The sequence below is a fragment of the Rhinopithecus bieti genome, unplaced genomic scaffold (assembly GCF_001698545.2).
Source record: "Rhinopithecus bieti isolate Rb0 unplaced genomic scaffold, ASM169854v2 scaffold_6090, whole genome shotgun sequence".
Lineage (NCBI taxonomy): Eukaryota > Metazoa > Chordata > Mammalia > Primates > Cercopithecidae > Rhinopithecus > Rhinopithecus bieti.
The window spans coordinates 126,469-142,165 of record NW_016804938.1 but is presented as its reverse complement, the minus strand read 5'-3'; the positions used below and the strand labels follow the sequence as shown (position 1 = coordinate 142,165).

Sequence of the window (15,697 nt, the reverse complement as noted above, 5' to 3'; positions counted from 1 at the left end):
TGTACAGGAGGATGTGCATAGGTTATATGCAAATACTAAGCTGCTTTATATAAGGGACTTGAGCATCCATGGGTTTTGGTGTCCATAGGGTGTTAGACCCAATTCCCCATGCAGATGCCAATAATAGGTGGGGGAAATATAACAAGTAGTGTGTGTCAAATCCTTATTTTATAGCAGAAAGCAAATATATTAGGTACAACCTAAAGGTAATAAATTTAAAAAAGGTATAACTTTATTACACCTGTATTATAAACTGATGGAAGTAATTATTCAACAAGAACACAGAAGGCTAAAAGAAAAGTCTAGGACCAAAAAATGTTAGTCTTCATTATAAACTCTTTTGTTTTAATTTTGATACTTACCATTTTTTATTGTCTAATAAAAATGTAAATTAGTTAAAATCAACTGACAATATTTTGGATAAAATCCCTATATAAGAGAATACTAACATATAAGTAATAGTAAGGTTAACAAAACTAAAGCTAAATACAATGTCTCACCACAGTGGAATTCATCAAGTCCATCCTCACAATCTTGCTGACCATCGCATATCCAGGTAGTCAAAATGCATCTTCCACTAGGACAACTAAAATAATTTTCTTCACATTTGTGTTTGTTTTGAACTGTGATAAAATATAAAACGTAATGTCAAACAATTCAAATTAATTTTAGACTTCTGAAATATAGTTAGATAAAACATTAATACTCCCTGAACTGAAAGAGATAAATAATAAGTAAACTTTAAAAGAGCTAAGATGTTTTCCTAAAGAATGTCAAGGTTATGAAAATAAAGGAAAGACTGAGAAATCGTCCCAGAACAGAGACCCAGGAGACATGATAATCAAATCCAATCCAGTATTGAGTCCTAGAACAAAAAAATTACAGTAAGGTAAAATCAGTTTAAATTATAACAGAGTGGCACTTAGTTAATAAACATAAAATAAAGCTAAAAATATATATACAACTTTAAATTGAGTGAGCCTAAGGCCAAAGAATAATATTTGGGTGAAAAATATTCTGAATTCCATGTTCATAGCACAAAATAATAATACATCGGTGTATCTTTGCTGGAAAAGTGTGAATTTAGTGTTTCTATGGCCCTCTATTTGGAGTATTCCTCAACAGTATTTAAACAATTATTCTGTATTTTAAGGAAGAACAAATGAGTTACACTGGCAAATCTAAAATTATGATACCTTCCAGAATTATCATAAAAAAGTAACTGTATGTAAAATTATTATTTTCTTTTGAGATGGAGTCCCACTCTGTCACCCATATTGGAGTGCAGTGGCGCAGTCTTGACTCACTGCAAACTCCATCTCCCAGGTTCAAGTGATTCTCCTGCCTCAGACTCCTGAGTAGCTGGGACTACAGGCACATGCCACCACTCTCAACTAATTTTTGTACTTTTAGTTGAGACAAGGTTTTACCATATTGGTCAGGCTGCTCTTGAACTTCTGATCTCATGATCTACCCACCTTGGCCTCCCAAAGTGCTGGGATTACAGGTGTGAGCCACAGCACTCAGCCTATATTTATCTTTTAATTGGGTGTCATCTGTTCCATTGCTCCTTCAAGTTTTCATGATTTTAGACTGTTTGATCTATAGCCAAGCAGGAAGTAAACCCTAGTGTATATATCCCAATCACACTATAATGGTTCATTATGACTATTTTAAGATAACAAAAAATTGTATGCATTTTATTTTTTATATGTCGACTTTGTAGATATAATTAAAGAGGAAAATACATTTTTTTAGTGAATTCAGCATTAAGCCAAAACATTTTAGGGTGCTTAGGACGTTTCCTGGATCTAACCTAAAGTATTTAGGCTGACCATTGCTGGCTTCCTGTCTGTCCACCTGCCTTATAAGCCTGCATGCATGTCCCTTTCCTTCTTACCCAATAAAAAATTTATGATTCTCAATTAGTGTCGAAAGTTAATTTTTAAGATAACTTATTAATACTAGAAAGAGATGGAGATCACAACAAAGAAAAATAAAATATTAGTTTAATTAATATCTATCATACCCTGACCTCAAGATAATTTCAAAATTAACTACAGTCATATTGAGGTAAAGAATGTGTTGTTGCAACCAGAAAATTAGATTAAGAATCTTGGCGCCAGTTTCGTTGAGGAGTGGTTTGTAGTTCTCCTTGAAGAGGTCCTTCATATCCCTTGTAAGTTGGATTCCTAGATATTTTATTCTCTTTTTAACAATTGTGAATTCCCATTCACTCATGATTTGGCTGTTTGTCTGTTATCAGTGTATAAGAATGCTTGTGATTTTTGAACATTGATTTTCTATCCTGAGACTTCACTTGAAGTTGCTTATCAGCTTAAGGAGATTTTGGGCCGAGACAATGGGATTTTCTAAATATACACTTACATCATCTGCAAACAGGGACAATTTGACTTACTATTTTCCTAATTGAATTCCCTTTATTTCTTTCTCTTGCCTGACTGCCCTGACCAGAAATAAAAACGGACACAAACAAATGGAAGAACATTCCATGCTCATGCATAGGAAGAATAAATATTGTAAAAACGGCCATACTGCTCAAGGTAATTTATAGATTCAATGCCATCCCCAGCAAGCTACCAATGACTTTCCTCACAGAATTGGAAAAAACTACTTTAAAGTCCATATGGAACTAAAAAAGAGTCCACATTGCCAAGACAATCCTAAGCAAAAAGAACAAAGCTGGAGGCATCACACTACCTGAATTCAAACTACACTAAAAGTTTACAGTAACCAAAACAGCATGGTACTGGTACCAAAACAGAGATTTAGACCAATGGAACAGAACAGAGGCCTCAGAAATAAAACTACACATCTACAACCATCAATCTTTGACAAACCTAACAAAAACAAGAAATGGGGAAAGGATTCTTTATTTAATAAATGGTGCTGGGAAAATAGGCTAGCCATATGTAAAATATACCAAAAAAATAAACAAAGATGGATTAAAAAGACTTAAATATCAGACCTAAAACCATAAAAACCCAGAAAAAACCCTTGGCAGTACCATTCAAAAGACAAACACACATTCAATGACCCTAAACACCCAAAGCAATGGCAATCAAAACAAAATAGACAAATGAAAACAACAAGCTTCTGCCATCCAAGAAACAACCATCAAGTGAAACAAGCAAACACAGAATGGGAAGAAATTTTGCAAACAACCTATCTACCACCAGGCCTACATATCCAAACTACAAATGAACTCAAACAATTTACAGAAAAACTCAAACACCCCATCAAAAATGGGCAAAGGAATGAAATGACACTTTTTCCAAAACGAAGACCCATGTAAACAGCCAACAGACACATTTAAATGCCCATCATACAACACAACATCAAGAATCAAAATTAAAACACAATGAAGATAAAACAACATAACCTCACACAGGTTAGAATAACAACAAAAAGTCAGGGGACCAACATGCTGAGAGATAAAGAACACTTTCACACTATGGTGGGAAGAGTACATTCACCATGCGAAGACAGTTTCGAACACCTCAAGGTTCTAAACTAGAAATACAATGAACCCAGTATCCTAATACAATATAACCCCAAAAGATTATAAAAGAATCAGCTGCTATAAAAAGACAAAACACACACATATATAAACGGTGCACTATCACAAGCAAAATTTGGAATCAACCCATTCATCAATGATAGACGGAAAAAAAATGTGGCACATATATCACATGGATACTATGAAAACACAGAAATAAGGATGATTCACGTCTTTTGTAGGACTGATAAAACTGGAACCATCATCCTGAGCAAACTATCGCAACGACAGAAAACCAAACACCACCATGTCTCACTCATAGGTGGGAAGGTGAAACAATGAAAACACTAAACACAAGGTGGGAACATCACACACTGGGCTGTATAAAGAAGTTGGGGGTGGGGGAGGTAAGCATAGGAAAATTACAAATAAATGGAAACCCGAATGCAGCACACCAAAAGCACATTAATAAGCCATTTACAAACCTGCAACATTTGCAACATTCCACAAAAGAACTAAAAATTTTAAAAAAGGCAAAAAGAAGAATCTTGGGTGCCAGTTTCCATGAGTTCACAAAGTAAAAAAAGTGTCTATATTATTCTTATAAATATTTTATATAATTAACTTTTTTTAATGTGAAAAGACCTGCAGTGACCTACATAAACAAACACATTTAAATTGATAACAAATACTAACAAAACTCAAGAGAAAATGAAATCACACAAAGAAAAACAGAAAAAAAAAATTAGGATTAAAAACAACAAAGAGATTAAGAAAACTAACGAACTTTTGAATTAAAAAATCACACAACAAATTCAGTTCCAATTACAATTGAAAGCCTTAACAATAGACTAGACCAAGCAGAAGAAAGAATTCCAAAGCTGGGAGACAGGTCCTTCAAATTAACTTTTTTTTTCAAAATAAACAAAAAAAAAAAAAAAAAAGATTTTAGAAAATGAACAAAGCTTTTAAGAAATATAGGATCATGAAAAGTGATAAAATCTATGACCCATTGAGATTCATGAGAGAGAAGAGAAAGTATGCAACATAGAAAACATATCTGATGGTATAATTCATGAAAATATCCCGAATCTTGCTAGAGAAATCAACAGACATATTCAAGATAGCCAGAGATCTCCTGCAAGATACTGAACAAGACAATCATCCCCAAGGCACAGCACATGGTCACTGGGCTGTCCAAAATCAACACAAAAGAAGTTTGAAGGCAGCTATGAAAATGGGCCATATCACCTATAAAGTGAAACCTAGCGGACTAACAACCGACTTCTCAGCAGAAACCTTAATACCCAGAAGAGATTGGGGGCCTATGTGTAGCATTCTTAAGGAAAAGAAATGCCAGTTAAGAATTTTATATTCCACCAAACTAACCTCCATAAATAAAGGAGAAATAAAGTCTTTCCCAGACAAGCAATTGTTAAAGGACTAGATCACCACCAGATCAGTACTAGAAGAGAGCCTTAAGGGGGTTCTTTGAATGGAAATGAAAGAATGATACTACCATAAAAGAACACATAAGCACACAGCCCATGAACCCTATAAAGCAACTACACAAATGACACTAAAAATCACCTAGCTAACAACACTACAACGAGAACAAAATCTCACATGTCAATATTAACCTTGAATGCAAATGGCGTTAAAAGAGATAGAGTTGTAAACTGGATAAAAAAGCAAAACCTATCCTTCTGCCATCTTCAAGAGACCTATCTGACATGTAATGACACCCATAGGCTCAAAGAAAAGGGTGAAGAAAGATCTATCATGCAAATGGAAAACCAAAAAGAGCAGTATTTGCTATTCTTATATCAGATAAAACAGTCTAAAACGACAGTAGAAAAAAATAAAGAAGAGCATCTAGATTCGTAAAACTAGTACTTCTAAACCTACAAAACAACTTGATAGCCACATAATAATAGTAGCGGAATTCAGTACATCAGTGACATCATTAGGTCAATGGGGCAGAAAACTAACAAGCAAATTCTGACTGTAATTCAACACTTGACCAATTGGACCTAATAGACATCCACAGAACACTCCAGACGACCGTAGCATATACATTCTTCTCATCTGTACACAAAACATACTCTAAAGTTAGCCACACGTGTGGTCAAAAAACAAGTCTCATTAATTTTTTAAAAAATACAAAATTCTCAAGCCTCAGTGAAATAAAAATAGAAAAAATAGAAATCAATAACCAGAGGAATACTCAAAACATAGAAATTAAAACTTGCTCCGAATGAATTTTGGGTAAATAATGAAATTAAAGCAGATAATAAATGATTATTTGAAATAAATGAAAGCAGAGACACAATATACCAAAACCTCTGAGATGTGGCAAAAGTAGTATTAAAAGGAAGGTTTCAGTACTAAATGTCTACATCGAAAAAATAGAAAGAGCTCAAATAACAATCTAACTGCACCTAAAGGAACCAAGGAAAGCAAAAACTAACCCCAAAGTCAACAGAAGAAAAAAAACTAAAATCAGAGCACAACAAATTAAAACAAGACTCCAAAAAACTACACAAGGATCAATGAAATGAAATGTTGGTTTTTTTAAAGGATAGACAAAGTTGATTGACTACTTGCTAGATTAACACAAAAAAGAGAGAAGACTAAAATAATCACAATCAGAAATGACAAAGGCAACATAACTGATCCCACAAAATATCATTAGAAACTATTGTGAATACCTGTATGCATACATACTATAAAATCTAGAGAAAATGAATAAATTTCTGGAAAGGCACGATCTCTAAAATTGAGCAAGGAAGACATTGAAAACATGAATAGATCAATTAGTTTTAAAACTGAATCAGTAATTTAAAAATGTACAAATAAAAAAAAGCCCTGGAACAGATACATTCACAGCCAAGTTCTACCAGGTGTACAAAGAAAAGCTGATACCAATCCTGCTGAAAGTGTTCCAAATAATTAAGGAGGTGAGATTTCTCCTAACTCATTCTATGAAATCAGGATCATCCTAATAACAAAATCTGACAAAGACCCAACAACCACCACAGGAAAACTACAGATCAATATCCCTAATGAACATAGGAACAAAACCCTTTTAACAAACTACTAGCAAACCAAATCCAGTGGCACATCAAAAATCGAATTCACAATGGGCAAGTAGGCTTTATTCCTGGGATTCTAGGTTGGTGCAACATAGGCAAATCAATAAGTATGATTCACTACATAAACTGAATTAGGAACAAAACCCACATGATCATCTCAATAGACACAGAAAAAACATTCAATAAAATCCAATATCCCTTCATGATAACAATCCTCGACAAACTAGTCATGGAAAGAACAATAAGAGCCATCTGTGACAAACCCAAAGCCAACTTCAAACTGAAGGTGCAAAAGCTGGAGTCATTCCATCTGAGAATGGGAACAAGACAGGGATGTTCACTCTCACCACTGCTTTTCAACATAGTATAGGAAATCTTAGCCAGAGCAATCAGGCTAGAGAAAGAAATAAAAGGCATGCAAATAGAAAAAGAGGAAATCAAACTATTTCTCTTCACTGACATCATAAATGTACACCTAAACACTCTGCAAAAAAAGGCCTCTAGATCTCATAATCAAGTTTAGTGAAGATGCAAAATTAATGTATACAAATCAGTAGCATCACTATACACCAATAAAGTTCAAGCTGAGGGTTAAATGAGAAAACACAATCCCACTTACCATGTGCAAAAGAACAAAATTGGCCTCCTACCTCTTATCATATACAAAAAGTAAGTCAAAGAAGTTTGTAGACTTAAATGTATGATCTCAAGCCATAAAAATACTAGAAGAAATCCTAGGAAATACTTTTCTGGACACAGTCCTAGGAAAAGAATTTATGACTAAGTCCTCAAAAGCAATTGCAACAAAAACAAAAATTGACAAGTGGGATTTCATTAAACTGAAGAGCTTCTACACAACACCAAAAATACTATCAACAGAGTAAACAGGTACCCTGGGAGAAAATATTTTCCAACTATGTATCTGGCAAAGAACAAGTATCCAGAATCTATAAGGAATTTAAACAAATCAGTAAGAAATAAAAACCACAAATAACCCCATTAAAAAGGGGTCGAGTATAGAAACAGACACTTATCAAAAGAAGACATAAAAGTGTTCAACAAACACATAAAAAAGTGCTCAACATCACTAATCATGAGAGAAATGCAAATCAAAACCACGAGATACCATCTCATAGTAGTCAGAATGCCTTTTGTTTAAAAAGTCAAAAAATAAGATGTTGGTTAGGTTGTGGAGAAAAAGAAACACTTACACACTGTTGATAGGAATGTAAATTGGTTCAACCCCTGTGAAAAGTAGTTTGGAGATTTCCCAAAAACTAAAAGTAGAACTATGATTTAACCCAATCTCATCACATACTCAAAGGAAAATAAAGATACATGCATTCATATGTTTACTGAAACACTACTCACAATAGCAAATATATTAAATTAATGTAGATGTCCATCACTGGTGGACTTGATAAAGAATATATGGTACACATACACCATAGAATACTATATAGTCATAAAAAAGTGAAATCATGTCTTTTGCAGTAACATGAATGCAGCTCGAGAGCATTATCCTAAGTAAATCAATGCAAGAACAGAAAACCAAATACCACATGTTCCCAGTTATAAGTGGGAGCCAAACACTGAGTACACAACAAAGTAAAGATGGAACAATAGATACTGGGGACTCCAAAAGGGGAGAGGGAGGAAGGAGGCAAAGGGCTGAAAAAATTTCTATTGGGTACCATGTTCACTAAATGGGTGACAGGATCCATACAAGCCCAAACCTCAGCATCATGCAATATACTCAAGTAATAAGCCTGCACATGTCCACTCTGACTGTAAAATAAAAATTTAAACAATTATATTTTATACATGATAAAATAACCATCACAAATTTAGAAATAATAAATGTATCATCTACTAAAAAATCAGATTTCCATAGTAGATTTTGTGTGTATAAACTTTTGTGCAAAATACTTATGAATATCATTTCTTAAAATAGCTTAAAAATTATTACATATCAACTAAACATGAAAAACATGGGTGTAGCAGCAGAGTGGAGACAGGCAAACAAGCATGAGACAAAATTTAATAATGTCCTATATAGAATCTCTACTTCCAGTTATACATAGTTCTTTTCATAATTTTTTTTTTTTCTTATTTCATGTCCTCAAATAGAAAGAAACAGTCAAGAACTTTGCTGGAAGGAATTCTTCTAAGAATGTAGATGACAGTTTTCAGGGCATATGTGTGTAAAGATTGGTAACAGTCAGATATAAATAAACCTGTCTTAACTTGATTCAACAATGATTATAACTATTACTCAAATTACTACACCAAAGGATTTTGTAAACTGCATTACAACATTGCTATACAATAACACTGAGTAAAGCCAGTCGTAAGAAACATTGTTTCTCTTCTTTTATGAAGTTATTTCTAGGTATGTAATAATTCTGTTGAAGAATTATAAATTACAGATTTGAAAGACCTAATCACCAATTCTGAAAGGATTAATAAACTAAACATTAAAATTGATCCAAATTTAGGACAGTTTCTTATCATTTTTTAACTCACTTAAAAAGATCAAGTGGTATGTTTAGAACAGGTTAATTACATTTTAGTCTGTGTCATTTAAATTTTAATGTCAATAATTGATATTAAGAATGAAAATTAACAAATTCACTCTATACAACTAGGTAGCCTCAAAATCTCTATGGCAAAGCCCGTGTTTTTCTAAAATCTAGTATTACCTGGGCACTTTAATTCATCTGAATAGTCTCCACAGTCATTAGACCCATCGCATATCCAGGTTGGCAGAACACACAGTGAGGTAGAATTACATCTTATGAACCCTGTGGTTTTCACTCCAAGTTTATAGAAATGTGTACAGTCTGTGTTATCTAGAAGAAGGTAAACAAAAAAATGAAAAAGTACCTCATTTGCAAAGATTACGAGCCTTCTATGTAGGTCACAGAGATGAGAAAAGTTAACTTCATTTGAGGAAATAGATATGTAATTATCCTACACAACAGGGGTTAATTACATACCAATTTTGGACAAAGTTCAGTAAAATCTTGCACAGTGTTCAATGCAATGCCAAAAGTGCCCAAGCATAAACAGATGAAAGGTAGCGGAATATCTTACTGCAGTTCTTTTCATCTGAAGCATCTGCACAATCTATGTTCTGGTTGCATCTTGCTGATCTTGGAATACAAGTCCCATCTGCACAGCGGAACTCAACTGTAGCACAGGTTGAAACTAGAGAAATAGGTACATAAACAAATGGAGAGATGGGACAGAATGACTCCTTGCTTTTACTTTTTGAACAATTCAATTATTTTGTATGATTTTTGTTTGGTTTTGCTTTTGTAACTCTGGGAAGCCAAACCTGACCCCTGAACCCCACCTTCAAGCGTGGGTTAGATGCCTCTTATATGTCTTCCCCTAGCACACAATTCTTCTCTCTGTAGTGGTATTTAGCATATTGCATTGAGGCTGCCTGTTTAAGTCCCTGAAGTCTCACTAACTAAACATAAGCTCCATGAGAGTAGGGACTATGCTGTGTTCTTATCATATTGTTGTGGTAATACCATCCTAGCACTGAGCCAAAAAAAAAAAAAAAAAAAAAAAAAAGAATGCTGGAGATTCTCTCTCTTTCCACCTTCAGTATTCCAAGGTTATGAGAGTAGACAAATGCCTGATTAAATACCTACTGGGAAATCCCAACCTGGTAGCCAAGAAGGGAAGCATTTCTTGCCATAATAGAGTGAGACAGAGATAGAAACAGGAACAAAGAGATGGGCAGGGGGAACCACTGAGCACTGGCTTTGTTTCTCAGAGGGAAGAGTTTACCACTACTAGAAAGTCATCCATGCTATCTCATACTCTGTTACATGACCATTCATCATTAATATTTAATATAAAAAATAGGATGCCTCATGCCAAGGAACATATAAATGTGTCATTCCTTATTATTGTTGTTATAAAAGTCATCCAATTCTCTGCTCTACTTAAATGAAAATTAGATTCAATACGCTGTTGTCATTATGCACATTTTGTATAAAGTATCTTATTCTTAATCATATATTCCTTTCTATGTTGCTTACCCATTCATAATCATATAATGGTTTCCAGTAAAATGCTGTAAATGGGTACATGACATGCTATGCATGTTAAATTAACTTAGGTGATATTTTCATTCCAAATTAAAATTTTTACAAGTTGATTACCTCGAAGGACAACTTGAAGGGCCCTTTGATTATGCCACTTTCACTAGTGTTGATATTTTAAAGTGCCTATTTAATTATAAATAGAAATTATATCAATCATAAATGGTTAAAATACTATTTTAAAATATGCAGATTTTACTCAAGGATGTGTATGTCATTTGTATTTCATAATGTACGGTTCTTATTATATTGAATTATATCTCAAAATTGCATACTTATCTGTTTAAATGATGATTAGAATACATGTTTTATTTACAATTTGCAATTACAATTGCTTCACTTTTTTGTTAAAAATGATACCACAACATGTGAAACAGATAATACTCTTTTAAGTAGAGATAAATGCATTGTTCCAAAACAGAACAAATATTTTTTTTTATGTCTATAGGAGCAAAATCTCTTTTATATTCTTTTGTGTTACATTTCATATTCTATTTTTTCAATAGAAATAGTAAATGCAATATGTAATGTAGAATATAATCATGTCAATCATTTACATTTTGTTTTTGGCTTCATCGTCTACTAGTAGTTTCTTATTAACTTTGTTCTAAAAGATAGCTTATAATCTCTTTTTAGAAGACATACCGCATTTATCTGTTTAATAACATTTTAGGTAGTTATAATATTCCTAAGTAAGCCTATAATAGTTCATCTCCTAATGCACTTGAGTTTCTATCTACTTGAAGTTAGAGTTTTGGATGCCAGGAAGATGCTAATGAGGACACTCGCAACTCATTTCATGGTCACCATCTGCCTCCAATCTCCCATAGAGAATCCTCTGTCTGAGTGAGAAGTAGTGGCAGAGACAACGAAGAGGTAAATGTAGGGAATGGCATTTCAGACAGTCAAGAAAACTGGAAATTCAGGGATGTCACAGTAATAAGGTTTCAAAAACCAGTACTGGAAGTTCTGAGGTAACAGAGAAAGTAAAGGATAACTTGGGAGAACAGTGGAAGGACACGTGGGACAAATGGAACACAGTCCTAGATTGAGTTCTGGAAACAAGAAAGAAATAGAGGACCTCAAACTACATGAAAAGAAACTTTAACTTTGAAGTTCAGAAGAGAAGTTAGAAAGTAGTAATTTTTTAAAAGAAAATATATTAAAAGCATAAGGAAATAGATAAAGGAGGAAGTTTGCAGGATAGAACAAAGAATAGAAGACTTGCAGGATATATTAATTTTTTTTCCTGTTTTCCAAAATAACAATAGGGCTAATGAATCCTTGGGAGGGGGGCAAGGATGGGCTATCAGAGTGTGTAAGATGTGCAAGTAGGAACAGACTGTCTCTTTGTACCTGATCCTGTCTCCACATGTTGCATTATTTGGTATAGGGTTGAGAACCACCAGAGAGTTAGGGTGATGAAAGTTGTTGCAGAATTTTGTAAGCAGTAGGAGCAAGGTGATTGCATTAACAGGCAAGGAAGGAGGATCCTGTGAGGAAGAAAAAATCTGCAGAAATAATAGGAACTTCTTTAAATAAGTGAACACATCTCTTGCCAAAACCTCTCTCTCTCTGTTGCCTCAACTACATTTCTTCTTCATTTTGTTTTAGTCAGTTAAGTATTAGAATTTGTTTCATCCATATGGTGATTTTTGAGGAAGAAAGATACTGAAATCTCTAATTTGTCAAGTGAATATGAAAGTTTTCTGACAATACTTCCTCAGGCTAAGAGTCCTGATAAGGAAAGAAAATAACATAATATGGTCCAAATAAAGATAAGCCTAGGGAGAGATACTGCACTTTTCCCTCCAGGTAATCCAAAAGAAAAAATAAGCCTGTGAAACAAGAGTGAAAACACCCTACAGCCACAGCAGGAATAGCAAAGAGGCACTACAAAGGAAGATCTGTCAGGGACTGTGGATCAAAAGTAGCAGCAAGAGAGAAAGTCAATCCACTCTCTCTAATATACTTTCTTAATTTTACTATTTCTTCCACTTTCTTTTTAGCATGTCAGCCAAAATATTTAATGAGATTTGAAAGATTTAAAAATCAATGGCCTTTCTGCAGTTCTTAGGATGTTTCTTATAAATAACCTAAGTCAATTCTCTCTTCCAACATCCCTTACCCAACCAGTAGCAAAGGGAAGCTGAAAAGGGGGCGGGGTGGGGGGGGGGGAAGCATTAAGTTTGCTCTTGTATCTCCCTTTCATTTACTTTCAAACAACATCTTTTATTTAATTATTTAATTCACCCCTTAGGTTCTAAGGGTGCACAAATCCAGAAGGAATGCCAGTTTCTTCTCCAGCTATGTTTATTCTTTTCCTTTAGCTTGTTGTTTATGGAATTTTTCAAAGGTTTACTATGAACGTAGGAAAAAACAAATGCTAGTTTCCCCTCCTTTAAGGAGCATCAGAACTGCTAGCTCAGTCTACCTAAAAGTCCTTCCGTGGCCCTAAGGAATTTCATGTACTTTGCAAAGGGAGCAGTTTGTACTCATCTCAACAGGGAAGGAAGCATATCGTGCACTCTCCCTGAATATATTCACTCACCCTGCCACGCAACCAGAAGGGGAGCACAAAAGGACAAACTTACGAACAATGCCTCATCTCCCCACCTGAAGATGGCCTGATGTCTAAAGCTCTCAGTCATGAAAGGGCCTCTATAAAGGGGCAGTGAATTTAAAAAATGATGAAGATTTGGCATGGTTTTTTTTCCCCCTAAAGAGAAGAAGCCAAAAGGAATTCATTGCAACACCCTTTCTACTCTGTAAATAGACTCTCTTCTCTTGTGAAATTTTAAAAAAAGTAGTAATTACTACTGACATCTACATTCAGCAAACTACAGTAGTACTTCAGATAATTTACAGATGGCTCCACCATAGCCTCTTACCACAGTCTATCAAAATCTCCCTGTATATACTGACTTCTAATTATATCACTTTATCTTTTATATTGTATTTTGATTAAAAAGTGATAGGTGATTTGCATGTCTGAATATATGTGCAAAAAAGCACTGCATCTCTACATTGCACTGACAATAGAAAGAGAGAAGGGGTAACTGGAAGAAAGGGCTTGGAAAGAGATCTCTTTTCCATTTTCCCTGAACCCCTAATCTATGCCTTTTCCTTTATCATCTTTTATGTACTATACGGGAGATATTTGGTGGAAACACATTTGCATAATATAAGTCTTTATCAGACAGCCTGGCTTATGGGATATGGACCCAGGGAAGTCTTCCTTCTATAGCTTGAAAGGTACTCTACAATGACACTATGTTAATAAACCTAAAATGAGAGAAAAGCCAAAACTAAAAGATTCAATTAAGAGTAATCTTTCATCCAAACAGCTACCAATTGTTTATCCTAAAGGAGCTAGTCCACTGAATTAAATTCACTAGTTTCTATTAAGTAATAAAGTATATGCTTGTGTTTCCATGAGCAATTTTAGTTTCAAATGTCCTACATTCAGTGTGATCAGCTTTAAGGCATCAGTTTTGCTTGTTTATTTTTAAGATATCCAACTGCTATAATTTTACCATAAAAGAAAGGTTAAAGGAGAAGTTTCATTCACGAAGGCACTATTCTGTGCCCAAGAGTATGACTGAGATAGTTATAACACAGAAATCAAGAGTTTAGACTGAAAAAGAGGAAATATCTATTTGAGTTATTTTATTGTTATTCAGCAGCTGGTATTGATATCATTAGGCAGAATAAAATCTATTTATATTTTAGAAGACTTACTGCTTCAACCAGCCACATAAGAATTTAATAAACACCTATCATATATGAGGTATTATATTTCATAAACCCAAACACATTGACTAATTTACTTACCACTTTTGAAAATACACTTTCATTTCTGGAGAAAACCCATAGTAACATATCATCTTCCCACAGTTTATTTGGATGAATCTTGCCTTAAAATCTATTTTCTGTATTTATTGCTCAGTTCCGGTACATTCTTTCTTGATTGCTTTACCTTTAACCTAGGTTAATGCCTATATTATATTTTCCTCTCCTGCTTACAAATAATTGACAGAACATATCTATTTCTAGATCTTCTAATTTCTTTTCCTCCTTTCTTCCAAATGCTAATTTATTTCCCTCCCCCTACGTCCAGTGTCTGACTGTATTTTACCTTTTTAAATCTTGTTAAATCCTTTTTAAATTAATAGGTAACTTAATTGGCAAATGTCATTAGCTCTTTCTAAGCTACAGTGTCAACCTTAGATGATAATCTCTGCAAGTGCTTCCACAAAGTCACACTGTCTAAGATGGCAGAGTAACTTCCCAATGTTCCGTACAGCTACAAAATAATTTGCACACATTCTGCCCCCTTCCTCAACTCTGCATAGCCCTCTCATCACAACTGTACTTCATACCTTTCCTTTACCATCAATCTTTTCTAAAAGTAGTTTATATTCACTGTCTTTATTCCTTACCACCCATTTTCTGCCTTCACACTGTGTGCTCTTGCTTTCCTCTACTATTCCACTGAAATGACACCCATGAATGTAATCAAGGGAGTATCTACTATTTGCTAAATATGATGGATACCTCCAGTTCACAGCTTCCCTCTTATCCTTTCTGTAGCACTTGAAAATGCTGAATGACCCTCCTTTCTTGAGATAATAATTTCTTAAGCACATTCTTCTATTAGTCCTGCAGGCTACTTCACCTTTCCGTATATAATTTGTTATTTCAATAAGTAATTTTGATGCACTCTACTCATGCAATCATTACTCCACACTTCCTCTGAGTTTTTCTCCTTAATGTGCCCCAAATCAATATTTCTGATCAACATCTATTACCTGAGTTCCAAATCTCTACCTATCTACATGCCTGTAAAATAGCTTCATTTACATGTCTTCAAGTGCTCCAACCTCAAAATGTAAGCTGTCATTATTATCTTTTTTTTTTTTTTTTTTTTTTTTTTTTTTTTTTTTTTTTTTTTTTTTTTT

The 15,697-nt window shown here is 34.1% G+C and overlaps 1 protein-coding gene across 1 annotated transcript in view; it reads right to left on the bottom strand.

The window, feature by feature from the left end:
- LOC108528789 (low-density lipoprotein receptor-related protein 1B-like) overlaps positions 1 to 15,697 on the bottom strand; it is a gene marked incomplete at its 3' end in the record, with an annotated part of 103,688 nt that overhangs the window by 63,123 nt on the left and 24,868 nt on the right. Inside the window, exons 6-8 of the mRNA XM_017870771.1 lie at positions 9,712 to 9,825; positions 9,318 to 9,467; positions 501 to 623 (exon numbers count right to left, since the gene is read on the bottom strand). Of these exons, the coding sequence (XP_017726260.1) occupies positions 501 to 623; positions 9,318 to 9,467; positions 9,712 to 9,825 (387 nt within the window). The remainder of the gene's footprint in view (positions 1 to 500; positions 624 to 9,317; positions 9,468 to 9,711; positions 9,826 to 15,697) is intronic.